General features: G+C 30.9%; 2 protein-coding genes and 1 long non-coding RNA gene across 4 annotated transcripts; all 3 read right to left on the bottom strand.

Moving 5' to 3' along the window:
• Window positions 1-1,140: 1,140 nt before the first annotated feature.
• LOC140046788 (uncharacterized) lies at window positions 1,141-20,337 on the bottom strand. Of its 2 annotated transcripts, XM_072091518.1 has the most exons (17): window positions 19,821-20,337; window positions 18,224-18,371; window positions 17,840-17,925; window positions 17,462-17,526; window positions 16,049-16,127; window positions 13,060-13,217; window positions 12,556-12,645; window positions 12,181-12,360; window positions 11,757-12,005; window positions 10,955-11,143; window positions 10,638-10,820; window positions 10,074-10,382; window positions 9,907-9,978; window positions 9,055-9,271; window positions 5,626-5,682; window positions 3,363-3,905; window positions 1,141-3,109 (listed from the first exon to the last, which is right to left on the bottom strand). In XM_072091518.1, exons 2-17 carry the CDS (start codon window positions 18,289-18,291, stop codon window positions 3,084-3,086), a joined length of 2,571 nt encoding a protein of 856 aa, XP_071947619.1. In that variant the 5' UTR covers window positions 18,292-18,371; window positions 19,821-20,337; the 3' UTR covers window positions 1,141-3,083. The 2 variants fall into 2 exon arrangements, with proteins under 2 accessions (XP_071947619.1, XP_071947620.1); XM_072091519.1 differs by lacking the exons at window positions 16,049-16,127; window positions 17,462-17,526; window positions 17,840-17,925; window positions 18,224-18,371; window positions 19,821-20,337 and adding an exon at window positions 14,023-14,208.
• A 2,633-nt stretch (window positions 20,338-22,970) lies between these two features.
• On the bottom strand, window positions 22,971-24,330 carry LOC140047941 (uncharacterized). Its single transcript, XR_011845000.1, has 3 exons — window positions 24,227-24,330; window positions 23,903-24,007; window positions 22,971-23,019 (listed from the first exon to the last, which is right to left on the bottom strand). It is a non-coding gene; the product is annotated as an uncharacterized lncRNA (long non-coding RNA).
• An 843-nt stretch (window positions 24,331-25,173) lies between these two features.
• Window positions 25,174-26,598, bottom strand: LOC140047614 (uncharacterized). The gene is made up of 5 exons (XM_072092651.1): window positions 26,520-26,598; window positions 26,191-26,298; window positions 25,859-25,969; window positions 25,530-25,637; window positions 25,174-25,308 (listed from the first exon to the last, which is right to left on the bottom strand). Exons 1-5 carry the CDS (start codon window positions 26,568-26,570, stop codon window positions 25,174-25,176), a joined length of 513 nt encoding a protein of 170 aa, XP_071948752.1. The 5' UTR covers window positions 26,571-26,598.
• Between the last annotated feature and the right edge of the window lie 78 nt (window positions 26,599-26,676).

Below are 26,676 nucleotides of genomic sequence, written 5' to 3'. Positions count from 1 at the left end.
TTGCAAGTTCTCAAATTGTTAAAATAAATTTCAGTATTAAATAGAAAAGTTCAGTAGTTTTTTACGCATTACGTCAAACTATGCATTCGTCGTTTCGATGCATCATGGAAACAAAAGACCACCACACTGTGTTTTTTTTAAATGAAAGACCACAACACGGTGTTTGAATGCATGTTGTGAGATCAGGGAAACCCCAGGAAGGCCTGTTTGTTATGTGGTGACACAAGTATAGAAACAACGTCAACTCACTTCTGATTGGGTGGTTAAAAAGCTTACGTATAATATATTTTTTCTCCATTCATAAACAAAGTAAAACCTGATTCGACCAACGAGATGGATGGCTTGGTGTATTGATAAGGCCAGGGTATATAGCCCCAGCAGACAGAGACAGGGGTTGCGGGGTTGATGTCCGTTCCCTAACTAACAGCAAGTTGTGGAGACTCCCTCCCTGCCTACTACTCTACTACTAGGCCTTTGTTAGCTAGAGCAAGGCTAGAGGTAGGGCCTAGGCCTACTAAACTACTAGCAATGGGAATCCCTAGCAATACCAATAGACTACTAGGCCTAGCCTAGCTAGAGAGAGAGTATGAGGCCTAGCCTAGGCGCAGTCTAGGATACGAATATAAGATCCAAAAATTAAAAGAAGAAAGACCTGCTATTAAAACAATATAGTATAACGAATTCCGTATATGATATGGTATGATAATAATGACGCAAACAAAAACTTACTTCTTAATCTTATGTTTGACATTCTTCAAGGATATTAAACATGCGAGTGGTTTGTTGGGGTGATTAAACTTTAATTTTTATAGAGGGCGCAATCACCATTTTTGTCTGCGTAACAATTATCGCTGTGTAGTGTAATATCGAAGAACTTTTATTATTCTCTGGATTGGTGGATTGGATATTATTCCTATAATATACAATACATTTTTAACAATAGCTAGCACGTACATTTTGATATAATGATCTCCTCGATGTTAAAATCCACCCCCTTCAAAAACACTATCCTTACAAACAAACAAATATGTTTTTTCATTCATTAGTATTTATTAACAAATATGAATAACATTAAAACATAACATTAACAGCATAAATACTGAATTGAGTTTAATTTACAAAATTTAATTGAAAGTGAAAAAACATCAAAATATAAAACATTTCATTTACCAAATTGACATTATAAAATTCATTCATATAAAAAATATATAGTTTAGTACAAAAAAATTTAACACTATAAACAATTCATTCATCAAACATTTAATAATCGGATCAACTATGGAACAGGGCTAGAAAAGTGCCGTTTAGTAGCACAGTGAGATTCAACAAAGTTGTGTCTATGTCTAGTATGGTAAGGGGAAGGATTAGAGGGCGCAAGGATTTAATTATTTACTTCCTTTTACCTGGTCTCATTTGCATATGTTTTTGTCCCATTTTGTTTTTATAATAAATTAACAAAGCATACAAGTTAAAAAAAAATTGGAAGACATTCCAACTACTTCCAGTTAAGGGTATTTTGCCTCTTTATTTTTAATATTTAATCTCAGTTCATTTACTGTACTGTACTATAATGTTGTCGTTTCATTTGACAAGCAAGGTTGAATTCCTTCAGGAGAAAATTTTTGTTTTTAATAAACTTTGGATTATTTTTCAAAACAGAAGAAAGATTTTAAACAAAATTGTATCGGGGTATATTGGAGAGAATGTAATAAATGAAGTAGATAGGCTTGTTTGATCAATTTCTTTCATGGAAAAATAATATTCATAGTTTATTACAAAATGTAATAAAAAAAATAGGCATATTATTTAAGTTGAGATATTTTGTTCCTCAAGACATGCTAATTATAATCTACAATTCATTTATTAATCCATTATTCGTTTATGGCATTGAGGGTAGCACATATTCTTCTACCTTAAACCAATTACTTATTTTTTTTAAAAAGTATGTTGGTCGTTTGATTTTTGCCTGTAATCTCAACAAAATATAAAAACAGTTAAAATGGTCTTATCTCTAAATATAGGTAATGCCTGCAGGAACAGTAGCAATGTTTTATACCCACCCATGTATATTTTTGGGTAACATGATTTTTTGAGTTTTGTAGGCCTACTGTTATTTTTTGTAATATTCCAGTATTGTTATTTTGTTTTGTCCTCTTTTTTTTGTTGCTAACATTCATGTACCGTTTAGTACGCTGAAATCTTATAATAAATCTTTCAACAATAGAACTTTACTACTGGAGTAAACCCCTTCTTTAGGACACCCCTATTCAGGGGACACACCCCTCCTCTTTACTACTGGAGTAAACCCCTTCTTTAGGACACCTTTATTCAGGGGACACACCCCTCCTCTTTACTACTGGAGTAAACCCCTTCTCTAGGACACCTTTATTCAGGGGACACACCCCTCCTCTTTACTACTGGAGTAAACCCCTTCTTTAGTACACCCGGGGCCATTCAGGGGACACTTTCTCATAAAACGAGGGGAAATATATGTTTTAACACTACAGCCAACTCCTAATCAGGGGACACCCCTTTTAAAGGGACAGGGACACGTTTGAGAGTGCCAAGTGGTTGATTTAATCCTATTAAAGGGACAGGGACAGGTTTGAGAGTGCCAAATGGTTGATTTAATCCTATTAAAGGGACAGGGACACGTTTGAGAGTGCCAAATGGTTGATTTAATCCTATTAAAGGGACAGGTACACTATTGAGAGTGCCAAATGGTTGATTTAATCCTATTAAAGGGACAGGTACACGTTTGAGAGTGCCAAATAGTTGATTTAACCCTATTAAAGGGACAGGGACACGTTTGAGAGTGCCAAATAGTTGATTTAATCCTATTATAAGGGGACAGATATTTTTTTTTGGATAACTAGTGTGTTTTAATTTCTAAACATCTACGCTTTTGTACATTGAGATATGACATGTTAACATTACATCGCAACCAAATCACTACTCAATTTGCAGATAAAAGAGTTAACAGGTAGATTGTACTGGTACCAGTTTTCAACACTTTAACGCCGTCTAATATTTGTATGAATAGAATGTCCATGTTTATTGCATCATTGTGCTAAGTATGTGACTTAAGTCTTCTTATCTTCTGAGAGATCTATACAAATGAAAAACAGTGTCAATAAATTTAGTATAACAGTTATCATGATTATTGTGGAAATTGTAATTGTTTTTTTAAGATTATGAAAAATAAATATAAATTCATAAAACACAATATTTTCCACTGTAATAAATTCAGTAGATTAGCATCATAAATATGATAATATATGATAATTACTTAAACTGTTTATAAATGAAAGATTCAATAATATTACAAATAACTTAATACAATATAAAGTAGAAATGCATACCAAGTAGTATGTTACTTGCTGTTGTGCTAAGACGTTCTGCAAACCGATTTATTTTGTCTAAATCATCTACTAATTGTTTATCAATCTCCAGATAGAGAACTGCATCCCATACATTGGAGAAGCTATATTTTGTTAATTTATAGTAAGCAGTAACATTACGTAATGCATCTGGGTCAACTTGATTCAGGGCCTTGAACAGTCGCTTTCTGTAATGTGACAACTTAGCTTTACCAGTATGTCTATTCAGAATGTTGTTGTCTGTCATATACTTTGATACAAGATCTTTGGCCTGTTGGATTTCAGATGTATTTGTAATCTCTAACAGCAAGTTAACATTGCTTGGTGAGATGAAACCTTTGTCTTCAAGTGCATTGAGTAAGTTATGTCCATTGAACTGTGGATTTGTAATTTCACTGACACTCAAGTGAGAAAATAGTAGGAATCTTAGCCAACGGTATTTTTCACCGTCAAAGCATCCACTGAGACCAGCTTTTAGATCTTGGAAATTGTCGCAAGTTTTCGATTCTGCAATTGTGTTCCTGTCTGCAAATAAAATTATAGCACATTTATTATTATTTTTTATTATTGTTTCCAAAATGAAAATAATTTGTTTGTTTAATTATAAGTATAGAATATCAACAAAATGTAAAATAAAAGCAAAAAAAAATTTAAAAAATTTAAAAGTAATTGAGGTAAATGTTAAATTTGTGTTATGTTCTCTCTCCACTTTACTATTTCAAAATAAAAATATTGTGGAATTATGTCAGGTTCAGATCAAGTTCAATAAGAAATATCAAACTACTGTAAACTTTGGAAAACTTGATATTGTAAATTCTGGAAAAATTGACAGTCACATGTGTGTCATTCTAGACTTGGCTATATGTGGCAAGTTTTGGTATATTAAACAATTAAAATTAAGGACTTGACAGTAGTTGGCTGAAGGCAGCCATAGCTCGGCTGGTACGTAAGCCAAGGGCGGGTAGAGGCATGTCCTTGGTTTTGCTTTCCCAATGTGTTGCCAACAAAGATTAATGCATTGCTGTAAAACTATTTCTCAATTGAACTGTTGATTTTATGCATTTGTGTTAATGCTAATTTATTTAGTTCAGGTTCGAATTGAATGCGTCTGTGATGATACTATGTGTCCCATGCAGGATAGGCCTTGCTAGTACTACTGTAGTAAACTAATATAGTACTATGTGTCCCATGCAGGATAGGCCTTGCTAGTACTACTGTAGTAAACTAGTATAGTACTATGTGTCCCATGCAGGATAGGCCTTGCTACTACTGTAGTAAACTAGTATAGTACTATGTGTCCCATGCAGGATAGGCCTTGCTAGTACTACTGTAGTAAACTAGTATAGTACTATGTGTCCCATGCAGGATAGGCCTTGCTAGTACTACTTTAGTAAACTAGTATAGTACTATGTGTCCCATGCAGGATAGGCCTTGCTAGTACTACTGTAGTAAACTAGTATAGTACTATGTGTCCCATGCAGGATAGGCCTTGCTAGTACTACTTTAGTAAACTAGTATAGTACTATGTGTCCCATGCAGGATAGGCCTTGCTAGTACTACTTTAGTAAACTAGTATAGTACTATGTGTCCCATGCAGGATAGGCCTTGCTAGTACTACTGTAGTAAACTAGTATAGTACTAGTATTACTGAATGGGTACCCCTGTTACTAGCTATAGGCTAGCCTAGACCCGATCATCTGTTACATGAGTCTAATTGTCTTTGCCATCTAGACCATGATGACCATAAACAATTATACATTTGGTGTAAGTACAGTACTATCGTAATTTGATGCAATCATATATGGAAAGCTATCGTCGCAAAAACTCAAACATGTACAAAATAACCACAAATCTTGAACATTACAAATTTTCACAAACATTTTTTTTTTGGGTTTGCACAAATCACTTTCAAGTCTAGTTTTAAACTTAATAATCAACATTATATTCTTGGTGCTATAATAATATGATCATAAATTTAAGAGAGAGTATATTATCATCATCATTATAACCAACTTTTTAATTTAAAATTATTATAATCTTGTTCATCATCATTATGTGTGTGTGTGTGTTGTTCGATTTATAAAGCGCTTACACAATCAAAAGATTGTCCCAAAGCGCTGAGAGAAGAAACAGAAAGAAATTACAAAGAAAAAAGATGGGTTTTGAAATAGATAGTGGATGCATTTTTAATAGGATCAGGAATATTGTTCCACAATATCACTATCTTTATCTACTAGTATCTTACCTTCACTTTGTTGGTGACTCCGTGATGTTCCTTCTCTTTCATCCTCATCACTACTGCCTAAAAATGATAAAAATTAGAAGTATATGTTTAAAGTACGTTAGGATTTGTTTATATACATGGCACTTTTACACTGGATGATTGAGATTTGATCATTAAGAAAGTAGTGCATTAATACTAAAACTCTGTTTACACTATCAAACGTGTCTGACAAAAAAAGTGTGATGTGCCCAAATATGAGTGATATGCCCAAATATGGTATTGATATGACATCATATATTTATTTATTTATTTATTTGGAATTACACCTTTAGATCGGTGGCACACTTAGCACAAAGGTGCATCCTTCACAATATAAAATATAACAATTAACAGAAAAGTAAAAAAAGGCAAAAGCAACTATCAACCCCTATCCTACCCCCCCCCCCCCAATTTACATCGATACATACAGTAGATCATTACTTTACACAATGAATACAAAACAAGATATAGTAAAAGTGTATAAAATAAAATAAAATCAGCTGATAAACACAGCTTATTACGAAAAACCCCCAACTCCTCTCCCCCCCCCCCCCCCACTTTTTTTTCAATTTACTTAATGTAGCAATGTAGATAACATAGTTATTGAGTCATGGAATTCAGTGAATCATTTCGAAATTGCCATGCTTGTTTTAGGTATCTTTTACAAAAACTATCCAAAATATTTTCACACTCTTCATCAATTAAATTATCTGAGTATCCCAAAATATATTTAAGTTTGTCATTTTCAGGAGAAGTATAAAAAGTATCAAACATATCATCATCATGTCCATATGTGGGCACATCACATGAACATTAGCAAAGTATCTCATGGATGCATACCAAGATGCAATGCACAGCTCATCTGAGCTTATTCACTTGTCATTGGTTAAATTACTTGTTTTGCCTACATTCTTGTGTTGCATCCTAATGAGATTCAAACAAAACAGCCAACACAAATAAAATAGGTTTACAATATTAAACCTCCAACATTAACATTTTTTGAATTTTAACTATCTTGATATTAGCAAATAGATTGTTAATATTTTAACTAAATATGAAATTATCAATAATGATTCTACTAGTACTACTACTGGTAAGAGGAATGAAGATATCACAGCTAATATCAGCATGTTGTAACAATGTATAGATTATCAATAATGATTCTGATAGTACTACTACAGGTAAGAGGAGTGAAGATATCACAGCTAATAGCAGCATGTTGTAACAATATATAGATTATCAATAATGATTCTACTACTACTACTACTACTACTGAATGAAGATATCACAGCTAAATAGCAGCATGTTGTAACAATGTATAGATTATCAATAATGATTCTGATAGTACTACTACTGGTATTAGAGGAATGAAGATATCACAGCTAATAGCAGCATGTTGTAACAATGTATAGATTATCAATAATGATTCTGATAGTACTACTACTGGTAAGAGGAATGAAGATATCACAGCTAATATCAGCATGTTATAACAATGTATAGATTATCAATAATGATTCTGATAGTACTACTACTGGTAAGAGGAATGAAGATATCACAGCTAATAGCAGCATGTTGTAACAATGTATAGATTATCAATAATGATTCTGATAGTACTACTACTGGTAAGAGGAATGAAGATATTACAGCTAATAGCAGCATGTTGTAACAATGTATAGATTATCAATAATGATTCTGATAGTACTACTACTGACAGGGAAAATTTTCATTTAACAATTTTGTTTAGCAATATTGCTAATCAAACTGATTTTTAAGTCGAGAAACATAGTTTTGTATTGTATTTTTTGCTACACAATTTTCAAAATGTGTAGCAATAAGGTTGTTTTGTATAGCTTTTTTTAAGGTAAGAGGAATGAAGATATCACAGCTAATAGCAGCATGTTGTAACAATGTATAGATTATCAATAATGATTCTGATAGTACTACTACTGGTAAGAGGAATGAAGATATCACAGCTAATAGCAGCATGTTGTAACAATGTATAGATTATCAATAATGATTCTGATAGTACAATATCACAATCCAATCAATATCCCTCTGCGTATAATGTCATAGACCACATTTGTTACATAATAATAAAGATACAAGTTACTTTTTATCTAGATTTCATTATAAATCATGTGTATAATCTATACACTAAGAAATAAAATTGAACAAACAATACGGATATAAAAAAAGTCTTATTTCGTTTCGTCCCCAAGGTGAAACTCGATCTCGGTACCTTGAATGTCATAGACACGAGCACAGACCACCGAGCCATGCAACTGACTAAAAGTATATTTACGGAAGAAAGTTAATGTTTAGTTTGTTATTTCGGCCCAAGAAAATGTCATAATTTGTTTGATTGTCAAAATTAATTTTTTTAAATTTAATATGCAATATAGTGATGACTTAATTTCATAATAAATCATACATATGATACATACACTTTAAGAAAATGAAATGCAAAATGGGTGTTCCCGAGCATTCAAACGACCTATATTAATTATAAAGCTTGGCATATTTGCACCATTTTGTTAACTTACACGTGCCTAGCCTGTCCTTTTTGAGGTGCTTGTATTACGCAATTTCGAGTTGAATAAAATATGATGAAATTATTAAAATAAAGGCTTGTGAAAAATCTGCGCACTAATGGCAATTTTTTAAACGCTTAAAATTGCCTGAAACGTACTCCAATTTCATCCAAAATCAATTTTGAAAATGTTAAGCGCTATATGCATTACGTAATTGTATTGCCATATGATGAAATATGAGTTAGGTGAAATGCTGCTGTTAACTGTGATATATTAATTCCTCTTATCATAGTACTAGTACTAGTATATTTAGGTTTTTCCCCACATTTTATCGGTTTACATAAATTTTATTATTTACCTCCGCCAAGGAGGTATATGTAGTCAATCGTGTGTGTCTGTCTGTCTGTTTGTTTGTTAGCAGGATTACTCAAAAAGTAATTACAAGATCTTTCCCAAAATCTTTCCATTAAATTTTGGAGGCAATCCGGACCACGGTCCCAATTCTGGACCACTTTTTAGAATTATTTTCAGACCTGCTAGTGTTTTCAAAAGCCAGCGAACAGTCTTAAAGTATTGAGTAAACTAAAATTGCATTTTCTCGAGAACTACTTGTCCAAAAAACTTCATTTTTGTACAAGAGGCAACAGTTATAATATGTGAATTGTAATTTTAAAACATAATTAGATTTAATGTACAAGTTTGTTGATGATTATTTTCAAATTCACCCGTTTGTTTTTGGCGTTGCTGTTCTATTGTTAGTCAACTGAAAGGCTGGTTACATAACCATTACACCAAATTCGAATACACATGGTTGTAGTACTAGTAGTAAATATATCAGTGAAATAAAATCGAACTTGTCTGTCTCTGTTTTTATTCTTACCTCCAAATAGCTGCTTGTAACGTGTAACATCCATACTCATATACGTGCCAGTTTTGGTGCATGGCAACTTCTCGTCCTGGAAATCACCAAGATTTTGAATGTGTTTCTTTTCTGATGTATCACTACATACACCACAAAGTATGCATCTCTCATATTGAATCCCTCTTCTACCACCATCTTTAGTAGGTGCAAATGACTTCTGGATCGTTAACAAAACCTAAAGATATAAAGGTAAATATCCAAAAACATGCAATTAACACATAAACAATGTAGCACACATTTTTAAAATGTTCACTAAACATTTACAATACAAAATAGTTATAAAGGAAAAAATAAAACAATAATAATTGAAATAAATTCCTAAAATACAAATATAAGGTGAATTATCACTACTATCAACATTTTACATATTTTGTCACAAATGTAACAAAATCTTGTCACCATACAATAAACCTCATTATTGTTTATAAAGTTTTAATTGCAGGCATTGAGGCCAAGATTCATGACCATATAAAAATTTCATTTCAGTGAAAATCACTTATAAACTAGCTTTGATAACTGTACTTTAAGTTGTTTGTATTTTAAATTTATATAATATTAAGATTATATCATTTATTTGTTTAAGATGTAATGTTTTTATAAATCAATTGTCAATAATCAATTTAATATTCAATTAATAATGTATATCAATAAAAATTACAAATTATATTACACGTCAAGTAAACTACACAAACATGAATTTAAATATTTAAGTTATTTTAAACTATGTCATAAATACAAAAAAAAACAAATCAACAAAAATATCTATAAAAAATCATATAGTTTTAAAAACTGATATATGAAATAACATACTTCTTTACATGCTTCAGAAGAGGGTTCTAAATTACTTGCTTCATTAGGAACATTTGTTCTTTTAATAGTCACCTGAAAAAAGAAGAAAAGTAATGTTTTGGTATCTGAATTTAAGTTTATTTTTAGATTAAAATGACTTAATCACAAGAAATTATATGATACAGTACCTTTAACAAGAACTTTCTTTCATCCTCCTCGTCTGTAGTCAGAAATTTGACAAGAGATAAGGTCACATGATGATCTTGGTTGAAGTAAAGTTCAGCATGATTATACAAGAGTATTGGGTCATCGCCTTTCTTTTGAAATTTGTTGAGGAAATCAATAATCATATATGGAAACAATAAATCTGGCAGATATCCCTTAAAGTCGTAATAGATACTGATAGCTGGAAATTCATCAGGCACTGGTTTCACTTCACTTGATGTCTTGAAAGCAAGGCGTAGTGGCACAAAGAATGATCGCTTTCCAACACATTCCTGAAATTGTTGATTTGTAAAATGCCATTTAAATTTCTTTTAATAAGAAAACGAAAATCATTTCCTGTACATGTTAAAAACATCTTCAGCAGAAAGTTTAACCAGAATATGTCATAACTCTACAAATATTTTGAAATTTTATGTAAAATTTAATTAATTAATTAAAAAGTATGTATCATCCCAAAAAAATTATTTTTTACACAATCTTGCATACAAAATATAACATGTTAAAAAAGATAACTGAATAAAACCTACTGTAGATGTACTTGCCACATCTTGGCTGCTGGTCGTCGTCTTTTCACAAATGAAACCTAATTGAATCATCAGTGCCACAAGGAACTCAAAATTCTTTCCTTCGTCAACTTTACGCTCTTTCCATAATTTTCGCAACAACTTTTCTTCCAATATGCCCTTGTCAAGTCTCCTAAATGCAGGCTTCTATACCAAAAAAAGAATTCTTAAGTACTATGATCAAAAATAATGGAATAAGGAACTGCACCGAACTTGCATAGGAGTGACACCACAAACACATATTTACAATTTGAAATATTACATGGGCCTACTGTACTTACTGGAAACTTTGGTGGAATGACTGTTACAAAAGCAGTAACAATTTCAACCAGCTGCATCGGATCTAACACTGCTTTATCTCTTAATAATTTGTTGTCAGGCATGTAAACAATTTCACCAAGATCATACAGGAAGTTAAGAAGGATTGATTGTCCTTTTTCAATACCATTCTTAGTTGCCAGTACTTTGAGCTAGAAATAATGGTTATAATATTAGATTTTAAAAACATAATTAAAATAGAAATCATATTCAGTTTTTAAAACATGGTAGATATACATTTATTTGGTATTTCAGTTTAGATAATATAGAAGAAGCAAGCACTATAGATGTTAAACCGTTTTCTCATGCAAGTCTCCATTCCTAAATTGTTTCTATATCCATTCAAATTAGACTGTCTTTACAGAAATCTAATCAGTACTATATACCATTTTTCAATATGAAAGAGTAATATTGCAGCTTACCATGTGGCAATGTTTGTTTCTCATGTCTATTTTATTGTTGTACTTTTGAGACGAATGTATTAAATTAATAAAATTTTGCAAATCCTAACTTATAACATTAATACTGCAATGAAATGTTTATAAAAAGGTATAATGTATTTTTATAATCCCTCCGATTAATAATGGATCGGTCCATTTCAGTGGTCAGAATGAAACTAGTAAACTCAGATTTTGAAATCCGAGTTTTCTATACATTTGGGTGTAGAGTTCCTCTGATTAATACACTGTGGCAGAACATGGAACTATTAATTCAGTTGTAATGCTCAAAGTAAGATTATTAATGTGGTTACAAAATAAAGTTTACCTCTTCTAAAGGACACAAAGAAAAATGTTTTTCCCTTCTGAGGTCTTGAAGGTCACATCGAAAACGCATCCACTTTAAAGGAACATCTTTTTCTAAAGTGGCCATAAACTTTTCAATAACCTCTTTGAGATCACTAAAGCTTTTATCTGTTGTTTCTCGGCTGTTTTCAATGGCAAAATATTGATAGATATGTTCTTCATACAGTTTTCCTCTAAGCACATCTTGAACCTTCTCAAAAATGATATTTGCCTGGTTGCAAAAAGTTTATAAAATGTAATATACATATATATTTATTTAAAATAATATTTAAAATTTTGTTATTATTATATACCTATATAAAGTTGGTTAATAAAGTATCTTCATATTTTTAGAGCAGTAATATGTCTTTTAGGTAATTTTTAAGATAGCTATAGAAATAGATTACCTCATCATTTTGTTCTTTTTCAGTCTTACCAAGCTTACCCTTATGTGTACCCACAATAAGGATAGTTGGTTTGTTAACTTCATTCTCCTCATCTTCTTTCACAATACGACTATGAGAATAAACTGACAGGATGTAAGATAATATGAACTGGAGATTGGTCCAATGATGTTCACACTTTTCCTGTAAAAAAAAAAAAAAAAGTTTAAAAAACATTTTATCTTTGTTCAACTAAAATGAAATGAAGAAGTAAATGATTTCTAACCAAAAATTTTTTAAAAAATGGTTAGGTTTCAAATATGTAAATGTATGCAGCTCATTTGGAAGGTATGAAATAAAACTCTTTGTAATGCATAAAATATATAGCAAACTACTTACTCCATTGGAATCAATATAAACAGCAGGATCATTGAGGTCTACACTTAGGTCGAACACTACAATATAAAGTGCTTGTAATGTCATGAACATCTGCAAAAACACAATTTGTTTTTATTCAAATATTTGATTAATATGCTTTAAAGCTTAATAAATAAGTATCATTTTATTTGTCTTTTTATAAACTGTGTTTATACATTTACTATTGATAATCTTTTTATTAAAGCATTTTTCTAGTACAAATTCATATAACACTGTTAAAATAAGTTATGATTGAAAACAGTTACTGAAAATACTTTTTTTGTTGACGTAGGCAAAATTTGTAATAACAATTTATATAAAGCAGTACCATGGAAAGAATTTTGCGATTACTGAATGAACAAATTAAACCTTGGTCATACCATTATGTTAGACAGAGACATTTTCTTTTAACTGGCTGTGTACAAAGTATTTAAACAATTTCAATATAATATTAACTTCAAGGCAAATACATATATTATAACTTACGCGATGTATACCATGGTATATTAATTGACCTCCATGATCCCAGATGTTAAATGTTTCTTCCAAGGGGTCCTCCTTTTTTTCCTCAAGTTTCTTGATTACATCTTTATCTAACTGCTGATCTGTATCAAATGGAATAGCTTCAGTAGCTCTATCAGTATCTGTAGTGGAAACACAATTTGGTCACTCTCAACACATGTAAACAAGCATCATTATTTTAATCATTGTAAAAGTCATTAACATATTGTTATAGTTGTTCTAATTATCATCATTGTTGTAATTGTCATTATCATCATTGCAGTCTTCATAATCATTGTTACACCGAGTCGTCATCATTGTTGTCATTATCATCATTGCAGTCTTCATAATCATTGTTACACCGAGTCGTCATCATTGTTGTCATTATCATCATTGCAGTCTTCATAATCATTGTTACACCGAGTCGTCATCATTGTCGTCATCATTGTTGTCATCATTGTTGTCAGAGTAGAGGTAGAAAAGTATGTCACCATAATTGTTACACTTGATAGGTTGCTTTACCTCCAACTCTGATCACATAAATTTAATAATTTTATAGAAAAATTAAAAGTTACTTTAAATTGGAAAATCTAATTAATAATCTGTTTCAAATAACTACAGCACAAACTTAATATGACAGAAATTGCAAACAGATAATTGCAAATTAGTGTTTTGACTACAAAAAATGTAATATTATACAGATATTGACTGCTTAGAGCTTAAATATAAGATTAGACATCCCTGAGGGAATGATATTATGTTCGAGGGAATATATAATTCCCAAGAACTTAATATCATTCCCGAGGGGATGTCTAATCTTATATTTTACCGATATAAAAGGCGATATCTGTTATATTACAATAAGTAGAATATCTGCTGGGTCGGGTAGCTAGGCTAGGTAGGCCTCCTTTTTGTATTGTATGTAAACAAGCTGCCCAGACACCTTACCTTTCGAAGAATAATATACAGATAATTACTAATTAATGATTCCTTGAAAATAACATATTCACTAGCCTAGGTCGTTTAAATAATAACAGAAGAATTTCCATCAATAAGCCTACATTAATAATAATAATATTATCAGGTAGGCCGAATAAATAATAATTCGTCTTCTTTCGAGTCGAATCATCACCAGATGTTCAGTGCGTCGCGCGCGTACCCGATACTACTGTGAGTATTAACCAATCACAAACGGTGTTTCAACACCTCTTGGGAGGACTAAAAATAAATGAGGGCGCTATGTATGCATAGTTTAAATAGTTTAGTTGAGTAATTTCTTCAAGCAAGTTCCGTGTGGCGCAGCGCATGAAACGTTGTCTTGTGATGGAGTGACAATTTCATCGCGAGTTCAAGACCCAGTAGATGACTTTTGTTTATTTATCGGCAAACGCGAATGTTGCACACAAAAATTACACAGTCAATATCATCGTACTCGATAATTTATATGATTAATGACAGGGGACACGATAATTACGGGAAAATTACTCAGTCAATATCATCGTTCTCGAGGATATATACGATTTACTATCCTCGCAGCGGTAGTCATGTGATGCAGTTTCAACCAATCACGTTCGCGTATTTACATAGGCTATGTAATATATAATCTATATATAAATTTACGTAAGGACAAAATTCGGTAAATCGCGCCTTACTTCTAGAATTTTTACTCGATGGTATGTAAAGTTGGTTCGTACTTTCGGTACTGATTTTAACCACCTGATGTAACCCTGTTTACTAATTAAATTAAGTTAGATAATTAGTTATTGACGATTAAAACAAATTTAGGTTCAACGATTTGCCCCAAATAGGGGTTTTTCAGATCGTGGTATACACTGTCTAATGGATGTCCGTCTTGAAAAAATACCCGCCACAAAAATGCGAGGAGGCTTCGCATTTTCCTATCTCTTCCTACGATAATTGTTTTTAATAGCTGAAAACCGGTTGAACAGCTAGAGTACAGCATCATAATGTTGAAGACAGGCCGATTTTCTTTAAAAAAATACTATTTTGATATATTTAATATACGATTATACAAATGTATTGATTTGCGATGAATGGAACATCCCAATCTCTCAGTCTGCCAAAGTTTGGTTTAACACAAGTAGGTAAATTGATGAGTCCTTGGTTTAACACATACGGTAGGTAAATATATGGGCCCTTTGAGAATAAACTTGCAATACTTTGACAATACTGTACTGTAAATACCTATAAACTATTTTCGGTCCTCATTTGAATCGAACATTTCTTACTGTGAATGTTCGTACTGTGATGATATGATGATGATGATGAACAAATAAACTTTATTACTGAGATTGTGGATAGGCTCTACTGTTAGATATATAAACACATTACTATATACAAATAAACTTTATACTGACAGTTCCTTCTCAACGTTTGTATTAATTAATAATTACCAATAATATAAACGTCGTAGTGGTGTATCGTGACATGTACTTTAATATTTCAATCGATTATGACAGTGACAGTTTTAACAAGTATTAAATCGCAAATGTTTTACTGTATTTAGAGGTATATTATTTATAGGCCTATAAAACATGAACAAAATATTTCGTTACTGAGTGGATAAAGAATATATTTAAAAATTGTTCTTCTTTGTACCTATCCGCTTTCCCATCCCTCAACCCTAATATGTTACATACAAAACACAAATTGGGTTTCTTTAAATGAGTCCAAATCAAAAATTTGGACTCATTTGTAATAAGTTTCTCCTTCGGAAGTAATTCCCAGGGTGCTAATTTTAGCTGACTACATAAATCATCGTGTCTATTTATTCGTTTCTGTAAATGACAATGTATTATAGTCCTGCGGTACGTACATTTGAAATCGCCAGTTTTGTTACGCTGAAATGACTGTGTATTCGAGAACCATCTGTGGGCACGACCTAGATGGTACGCGAGCGAAGCGAGCGTGCCATCTAGTAATAATAATTAGAATTTAATGGAAAGTTACATACCTTCATTTTTGTAATCACCTTTGTTGTCATTAACAACAATACCATCCTCATCATCATCTATAGGTGGTTTCATGTCAATCTGACACATAAAAAAAAAAAATAAATGGATATAAAAAAGAAACAAATGTTTATTCAAAGTAAAATACAGTATTGTTTACAATTTAATATAAGAGAAAACTAATATTATTTACTCTCAAAAGCAAAATCAACTTTAATTTTTTAAGTAAATTGGATTATAAAATGATCGAAAAAGAATCATAATGCCTCATTGATTCATTTAGAAAGAAACCCTAAGTGACTGGTTTGCAATAGTCCTGTAGGTACTAATACTTTATATGTTTTTATTACATTATTATTGACATTACGTTTATAGTTTTCTTTTCTCTCAATTTGTCAGTGACCATTTTTGTATACTGTTTCTTAAACCGGACTTTAGTCGTAGTTCGAAGTTCGACTTGAAAAAGTCGTAGTTCGAGCTATTACTTCAAATTCGATTCTAAAACGAAGTAGTCGAAGTTTGCAGTTCGACTTAATGAAGTCGAGCTTTTAGTCGAGTTGCACACGTCTGGGTAACAAAGGCTAAACATTGGCCAATGACAAGAGAGTATTTGAGGAGCAGACGAAATTTTGCGCATTGATATCACTTTCCATTTTCTTACAAAACTTTTTACGCATCAGGACTATACATGAAAAATAATTTTAATCGTTAATTATTAGAACAAGATCAGTATTAATTTAACAGTGAAGTACTTTTGATTAACAACAAACAAAATCTTCAAAATATATTTAGGAACCATGGCGGTACGGTAACTTTCATATTTTCTAGGCCTCCAACAAAGTATGATCGCGACGAACCACGCACTTCCTAGCGTGACAAGAAAGCGCTAGGCCCCCTAAACATTCCATCGCGTGGTGAATTGCCGCATCTCCCATTGTCGCTATGGCGTGACATAGTTCAAGTCGGACTTGCGCAAAGAAAATAATGTAATTTGTATACAGTTGTAAATAAAGATGATTTTCATTATTATAACTTATACCAATGTATATTTAATTAAGCTAATATAAATATAGATATTTCATTCTTCAATATCTGGCCAATATAACAACTCAATGACTGTTACGTTTTTTATAAACATCGTTTAAAAACCATTTAGTCGACCATTTAGCCTGCCCCCTCCAGGACTAAAAAAAATCGATCAAAATCCGTCTTGATTTAGTCGAGGTTGGCCTGATTTAGTCGGTGATTTAGTTGAAGTTCGGTTTATGAATTAATATGACGTCATTTTTTCAGTTTTAGCTCGAACTACGACTAAAGTCCGGTTTAAGAATATGGGCGTAAGTGTCTGGTTTGCAATAGTCCTGTAGGTGCTACTTTATTCATTTTATGTTTTCATTACACTATTATTGACATACGTCTTTGGGTTTCTTTTCTCTCAGTTTGTCAGTGACGATTTTTGTATACTGTTTTGAAGGATTACCTGTACAGAAAAAAGACATTTGTACGTATTATTTCAGCAGATACATTAATAGGTGACAATACTTTAACTGATTGATTATTTAAAGTAAAATTACAATTACAGTACATCAACAAACAATAGCTTGTGTGTTAAGGGATCATAGAGTAACAATTGCTGTATCATACTACAGTTGTATGCATTTATTGAATTCCATTCTACATCTCAGTTTCATTGTGGGCCTGTTTGTGTCTATGATAATGAGATCAAAGATAAATATTGTTACATAGCCTATGATGATGGGAAGAGTAATATGCTAATTTGTATTCATGTTTACCACTATCAGCTTTAGCCTCTTTCCATGTTGTGCTTACAGTCCTTATCACTGCTATGCCATCTGTAACTTTATGTTCTTCCTCAAATCTGAGATACATATAATAATAATATAATAATTTGAAACCAACAATGAATGTCATTCATTTTTAGTGCTGTAAAATTCAATTTTCTCTTTTTAATTATAGATACCAGTATAGTTACTATTTCAATAGTCTTTATTTATAAAATACACATTTTAAATCAGTTATTTAGTCAACAATTAAAATGATTTTTCATTTAAAATTACAAAACAATGTTAAAATTTAATTCTATTATCTATTATTGTTATAATTAGGCAGTACCTACATGTATTTTGTAATGTCAATTTTACTGTCCAACTACTTACATCTTTCCAAGACATGCATTTATGAGGCATGTTTTACCAACTCCTTCTTGTCCAATCACCTTAAGCATTCCAAGATTGACTGGGACGGATCCATCTTTCAAGGCTTCATTGTATGCTTTCTGAAAATCTAATTCACGTGCAGCAATATCTGAAAATTGAATCAAGATTTTAATAGATTTTTTAAACATCTGGAGTAAATAAAGTTTAAAAAAAACTAGAATTTAATTAGTCACTATGACGAATTATAGGTTATATGCATTGATTTAAATAAAGATCACTGATTTAAATAAAGATAATTGATTTTTAAAGATATATTGATTGATTGATTTTCTCAGAATCTTTAATTATTTATATATAGGATCTTGCTAACGGGAATACAATAGCTGGTATCACAATTCGATCAAAGATCCCTCTGCGTATAATGTCATAAACCACATTGTTACATAATAATAAAGACATTACTTACATTTTATAGATTTCATTATAAATTATGTGTATAATCTATACACTAAAAAATAAAATTGAACAAACAATATGGATAATAAAAAAAAATCTTATTTCCTTTCCCAATGTGAGACTCGATCTCGGTACCTTAAATGCCATAGACACGAGCACAGACCACCGAGCTATACACAACTGACTAAAAGTTGTAGAAAGATTCCTCCATGTATTTACTATGCAGTAACCACTTTGGCGCAGATAGATTATTACATACCGCAATGAATTATAATGTTTTACTATGATGACATCTTTAAAAATGTTAAAAAACGATGCACTGTCAAACTATATAGTTTTAACTTTAATATATGAACTTTTATTTTGAAAGAAGAAATTTGTTATTTCGGCCTAAGAAAATGTCATAATTTTTTGATTGTCGAAATAAATTTTTTTTAATTTAAAATGCAATTAATGATGACTTTATCAACTTTTGTTCTCTTAATTTCATAACAAATCATACATATTATACATACTGTACACTTCAAGAAAATGAAATAAAAAATACGTGTTCCCGAGCATTCTGACGATCTATATTATTTTTAAAATTTTGTTTAAAAGTGATTCATGCTTGTGAAGATATGATTACAAACGTGATTTCGTTAAATCGCGCGTAGACCACGTAATGTTTGATTGCGCACTGTGAAAACATAACCACATCGACCTGAAATTTATGAGTACCAAATTTTGTTTAAAAGTGATTCATGCTTGTGAAGATATGATTACAAACGTTATTTCGTTAAATCGCGCGTACATCGCGTGATCGCATGATAATGCATATAACCTAAAAATCAACAATCAAGCAAAAATCAAGCAAGCATGCCACATAAATCTGCAAACTAGCTTCATTCCATTATTACAGTATTTTAAATGGAAACAATCAACTGTTTGTTTTATTTATGATAAATAAAATCTCTCCATTTGTTATTTGTTATCAGTTGCACACTTTTTCGCCTTTTTACAGTACCGCTCAGAAATGATTTTTTAAATAACATTAGCATCTAATTCTCTCTTTACTGAAATCCCATTTTAATCACAATTCTGTTAAATTATATATAGATACAATCATAAAACATACAGCAGGTCTTATTCTTAAACTCACCACTCTCTGGCTTAAGAAGTTTTGTTTTCTGTTCGTCACTTGTCTGTTTCTGAAATTGTGTTTGAAATTGCTCAACAGTAGTACTTGGTAAATCTAAAAAAATGCACAAAACAAAAATATTACATATTATATATTTTCATAAAAAACACTATATTAAAAGTCTTTTTTTTTCAATGGTATAAGGTTATATATAAAGGCTCTGTGTGATACAAAGCCTTACAAACACTTGTGGGTGACTGTGTACAAGCAATCATTCATTCTGAATATACTATAATAAATAATAATGTATATTTTTAACTACAATGTATACAGTTAACAACTACTGTTATTAATTTAAATATTTTTAAACATCCTTAACACTAGAATAACTAACTGAAAACAATAACATTATTTAACAAGAACAATCAAGTTTTCGCAAGGGATTCCGCACATTAGATAATATTTTCATTCTTAACAGGATAATTAAAAAATATCTACGTAAAAAAAGGGGTAGAATATTTTGTTGCTTCGTTGATCTAAAACGTGCACTTGACAGTATAAAGCATAATTTTCTATTATTAAAATTAAGAAGAATAGGCGTAAATAATAATATATATGACGTCATATATATTATTATTTAGTTTCCAATTATTAGCACATGTAAAAATAGGAAACTTATTAACGCTCCTATTTGAATGTTCAATTGGAATACAACAAGGGTCACCCCTGCCATCATCTCTATTTAATATATTTATGAATTACTAGCTAAATCAAAATAACGAAAAAATACCATTCGGGGATTGCTTTATAAACTATCTGCTAATAATGCTGCTGATTTATTACTATTCGCAGACACAGTAAAGGCTTACAACATTTAATAATTATATTGGAAATATTTTGTGACACATAGGGTCTTAGTGTAAATGTAAACAAATAAAAATAATGGTATTTAAAAAAGATGAAAAATTAAGAAAATATGAAAAATGGTATTACATAAACATTAAAATGGAAGTTGTTAAATCGTATACTTACTTGGAAGTGGTTTTCAATTCAAATGGTCAGTGGAATAACACAATTGAACACAATTGTCAAAAAACAAATAACGTACATACTATTTACAATCAATTAATAGCAAAACACAATACCTACCAGAGAATATATGGAAACACATTTTTGACAAAGTTTTACAAATTTTAATTTACGGGAGTGAGACATGGGGCTTTTCGAATTTATCACCAATTGATCATTTACAGACACGTTTTTCAAGATTCATTTTAGGCATTGGAAACAGCACACCCAGCGTGGCTGTCGGATCAGAATTAGGCAGACTATCCTTAAACATTGATTGCTTTATTTCTATTATTCGTTATTGGTTAAAAATCATTGCTTTGTTCCACTGGCTATGGCTACGTCTGGTACGATCAGAAAGTATCAAATATATAATATAAGTTTATTAATGATTTTAATAAACTTTATAATAATAAATAAACTGCGAGCTACTTAGGTAGTGCATTTTTTCTCTCATTTTATCATAAATTACCATAAAACGTACATCTAAGACAAGGAATAACCTGGTTTAATGTTTTTAAAGTAATATTGCATTATTTTTACAAAACGTCGAAAATTGTAGGGAATGGGTCTTTGAAATAGATTTTTAACTCTTACCTATAATGGTTTAATCTTGTATGTATTGGCTAAGAAAGTTCCTTAGACTATAAAAGTTTAACTTTGTCATACATTACTATCAGTTTTGGTTCTGTATTCTCAACCTTTTTTTAGTAGGCCTACACCAAGCCAAGGATAAATATTTGCAATTCAATTCAATTCGTTAAATGCAATATTCAATAAATATTAAATAAATATTCTCCACACATATTAAAAATACATATAATAATAATTATATAAACATGTAAGATAATAATTAATAAAACATAGTATGTGTGGAAGGAAACCTTATAAGTATAAAACTTTAAGACTAGGCTTCCAGAAAAAAGTAACAACAAGTTGGGAAGAAAAAGAAACAAAATATGAATGCAATATTCTATTATTCTGTGTGTAAGTACTCTACTGAAAGCTCATTAATTTATAACAACTTTTACAATTATTTAAGCGTTTATGCTCAAATATTACTTATTATTTTGTGCCTATTTGCATAAGAAGTTGCAAGATAATACAATTGTAGGAGCCAAGGTAAAATACATTATGTATGATGCTTAATTTTACATACAGAGAAATAGAATTCTTAAGCTGGCTTAAAGTATGTGAAGAAAATTCATTCATTGTGGAAACAAAAAATGGGATTAACAAGAAAATTAGATTTTTAGTCACGTGCAACGCCACTCGACAACTCACTATGTCGGTCGGTTGGTAAACACTAACTTGAGCAAGCGACTGCAGACATCTATATGGCCTTGTTAAATTCAATATTTATCTCCTCCTATCGTAAATTGTTTGCCTCGATTGCGAATACATATTTTAAATAATAATAGATTACATTTAAAAAAAAATATTCTACATTTACATTTATATGCAATTAATAAAGTTCAAATATTCCTTAACAATGCGCATCCCGTGTATTTGTCTATACAGGATTTTTATTAATTTTATTAATTTATTTTTTGTATGTTTTTTTTGTAACTAGCTTATAGTGGTCCTTTTATCACAAGTCCCTTTGGGTTTCTTTGAGGTCCCTTTCATCTTCAAATCTTTAATTTGTTTATGTATAATTGTTTTGATGTATTGATGAATAAAGAGATTGATTTGATGTGAAAAATGACGTTCCATAAAAAAAAAGTGTGGCCAAATTTATTCAATATTGTTAATTCAAAGGAATTTTAAAGTTTGCATTTTTGTGTATTTTTATCGTAATGGCAAAATAATTTTTCTAATTTATTTGCAATTTTCAAATCATAAAAAATAAGGTTTTTACATCTTGCAACATATCACAACTTCCATGTTTACTACAATCCCAGTGGATTATTTAATCTATTGCCATCTGAACCTGTGAATGATATCATAAATGTTAATTTTCTTTATCTGGACATTCTTCTTCATTTGGGACAAAAAATCAAATCTTTATCGTTTGTAATGAAAACTAGTTGATTCCAAAATTTTAATAATTAAAACTTCACTTACTTTTAAAGAAGTTTAAAATTTCAGTTTTTCTCTGGTACCCTATCCACCTGTTACTTTCTAAAACAGAGACAGGTGTATTTCCATCCTATTAAAAAATGGGTGTAGTTACTTAGTAGTTTTTGAGAAATTATTGATATACAATATAACACACTTTAATACGCATCACATACATACAGTCATGGCTCAAACATTTACCATCTAGAGATTGGATGAAAGAGCATCATGTGATAACACGTAGATTTACTATTTTTTAACATTGGTTGTAAATTAGGACGTGAATAGAAATTACTATTTGCCAATAAATGACATCAACTTGTACAGTGCGCCACCTATAACTCCTGTATCCAAACCAAAACTTAAGCGCTGCTGTTTATAGTCTACCGCCTTCAACATTGAGAGAGAGAGAGAGAGATAAATTGAATAAAAGTTTACTTTGGAACAGTAGGTAAATGTGTTAAAATGTTTGAGCCATAATATAAAACAACAAATAGTTTTACTATAAACTTTCAAAGAAAATAATATTTGGATACTATCCAGATACAAATGAAATATTAAAACAACAACAACACATTACAATTATAGTTGACTTATAAATGAATATCTAAATCAAAACAAACTTGTTAGAATGTGCTTTGTGTAAAAAGAGAAAAATGTGAAAAAAATCAAACACTTGAGAATTCTATATCTGTAAGTCTGATTAAATAATACTACTCTTTGAGGTAGTAATACTATTGATTAATATGGAGGCTAATTGATACTGAAGTTGAAGTTTATAAATACTGATAACAATAAAATGTGAAATTGTCCTGACAATTCTTTGTAAGCCTACATTACCCTATTTTGCAATGCTGCAGATATGCCATAATATGAGACAATACAGTAAAAATTACTGCTAAATAATGTGGTAAACCAGAACAAAATAGAATAGAATGTTAGCCTATTACACTAGCAAATCCCTGTGCATTTACCTTATTTTGCAATGCTACTGGTTCCCCTTGCTGAATGAGACACGTCACTATTTCTAAGGTAGGTGCTCTATGTCTCAGATATGAATGTAATGGAGTGTTACCATTCTGGAAAGGAATCACAATAAAGTTTATAAATACTGACAACAGACATTATGTAAAATTGTTTGTTTTTTGTTAATACAAACAACAACAATTGCTACTAAATATTGTGGTAAATAATCATAATTATCATTATTAATAAATGAGTAGAACAAAATAGAATGGTTTACCACAGCATATCTATAGAATGTTAGCCTATTACACTAGCAAATCCCTGTACAATACCTTATTTTGCAATGCTAATGGTGTCCCATGCTGAATGAGACAAGTCACTATTTCTAAGGTAGGTCTATATCCACTCCCCAGATATAAATGTAATAGAGTGTCACCAGACTGGAAAGGAATCATAATAAAGTTTATAAATACTGACAACAGACATTATGTGAAATTGTTTGTTTTTTTTCAATACAAACAACAACAATTGCTACTAAATATTGTGGTAAATAATCATAATTATCATTATTAATAAATGAGTAGAACAAAATAGAATGGTTTACCACAGCATATCTATACAATGTTAGCCTATTACACTAGCAAATCCCTGTACATTACCTTATTTTGCAATGCTACTGGTGTCCCATGCTCAATGAGACACGTCACTATTTCTAAGGTAGGGTCTCCTCCCCTCAGATATGAATGTAATGGAGTGTCACCAAACTGGAAAGGAATCATAATGAAGTTTATAAATACTGACAACAGACATTATGTGAAATTGTTGTTTTTTGTTAATACAAACAACAACAATTGCTGCTAAATATTGTGGTAAATAATCATAATTATCATTATTAATAAATGAGTAGAACAAAATAGAATGGTTTACCACATCATATCTATAGAATGTTAGCCTATTACACTAGCAAATCCCTGTACATTACCTTATTTTGCAATGCTACTGGTGTCCCATGCTCAATGAGACACGTCACTATTTCTAAGGTAGGGTCTCCTCTCCTCAGATATGAATGTAATGGAGTGTCACCATCCTGGAAAGGAATCATAATGAAGTTTATAAATACTGACAACAGACATTATGTGAAATTGTTTGTTTTTTGTTAATACAAACAACAACAATTGCTGCTAAATATTGTGGTAAATAATCATAATTATCATTATTAATAAATGAGTAGAACAAAATAGAATGGTTTACCACAGCATATCTATAGAATGTTAGCCTATTACACTAGCAAATCCCTGTACATTACCTTATTTTGCAATGCTACTGGTGCCCCATGCTGAATGAGACAAGTCACTATTTCTAAGGTAGGTGTACGTACATTCAACAGATATGAATGTAATAGAGTGTCACCATTCTGGAAAGGAATCATAATAAAGTTTATAAATACTGACAACAGACATTATGTGAAATTGTTTGTTTTTTTGTTAATACAAACAACAACAATTGCTACTAAATATTGTGGTAAATAATCATAATTATCATTATTAATAAATGAGTAGAACAAAATAGAATGGTTTACCACAGCATATCTATAGAATGTTAGCCTATTACACTAGCAAATCCTTGTACATTTACCTTATTTTGCAATGCTACTGGTGCCCCATGCTGAATGAGACACGTCACTATTTCTAAGGTAGGTTTAAATCCACTCCCCAGATATGAATGTAATGGAGTGTAACCATACTGGAAAGGAATCACAATAAAGTTTATAAATACTGACAACAGACATTATGTAAAATTGTTTGTTTTTTTTTCAATACAAACAACAACAATTGCTACTAAATATTGTGGTAAATAATCATAATTATCATTATTAATAAATGAGTAGAACAAAATAGAATGGTTTACCACAGCATATCTATAGAATGTTAGCCTATTACACTAGCAAATCCCTGCACATTTACCTTATTTTGCAATGCTACTGGTATCCCATGCTGAATGAGACAAGTCACTATTTCTAAGGTAGGTCTAGTAAGTTCATTCCTCAGATAAATATGTAATGGAGTGTCACCATACTGGAAAGGAATCATAATGGAGTTTATAAATACTGACAACAAACATTATGTGAAATTGGTTGTTTTTTTTTTCAATACAAACAACAACAATTGCTGCTAAATATTGTGGTAAATAATCATAATTATCATTATTAATAAATGAGTAGAACAAAATAGAATGGTTTACCACAGCATATCTATAGAATGTTAGCCTACTACACTAGCAAATCCCTGTACATTACCTTATTTTGCAATGCTACTGGTGCCCCATGCTGAATGAGACACGTCACTATTTCTAAGGTAAGTGGATATCCATTCCTCATATATGAATGTAATGGAGTGTCACCACGCTGGAAAGGAATCATAATGAAGTTTATAAATACTGACAACAGACATTATGTGAAATTGTTTGTTTTTTTTTTCAATACAAACAACAACAATTGCTGCTAAATATTGTGATAAATAATCATAATTATCATTATTAATAAATGAGTAGAACAAAATAGAATGGTTTACCACATCATATCTATAGAATGTTAGCCTATTACACTAGCAAATCCCTGTACATTACCTTATTTTGCAATGCTAATGGTGCCCCATGCTGAATGAGACAAGTCACCATTTCTAAGGTAGGTTTATGTACACTCCCCAGATATGAATGTAATGGAGTGTTACCATCCTGGAAAGGAATCATAATAAAGTTTATAAATACTGACAACAGACATTAT

This window comes from Antedon mediterranea, chromosome 4 (genome assembly GCF_964355755.1).
Source record: "Antedon mediterranea chromosome 4, ecAntMedi1.1, whole genome shotgun sequence".
Taxonomy (NCBI): Eukaryota; Metazoa; Echinodermata; class Crinoidea; order Comatulida; family Antedonidae; genus Antedon; species Antedon mediterranea.
This window is presented reverse-complemented; position numbering and strand designations above follow the sequence as displayed.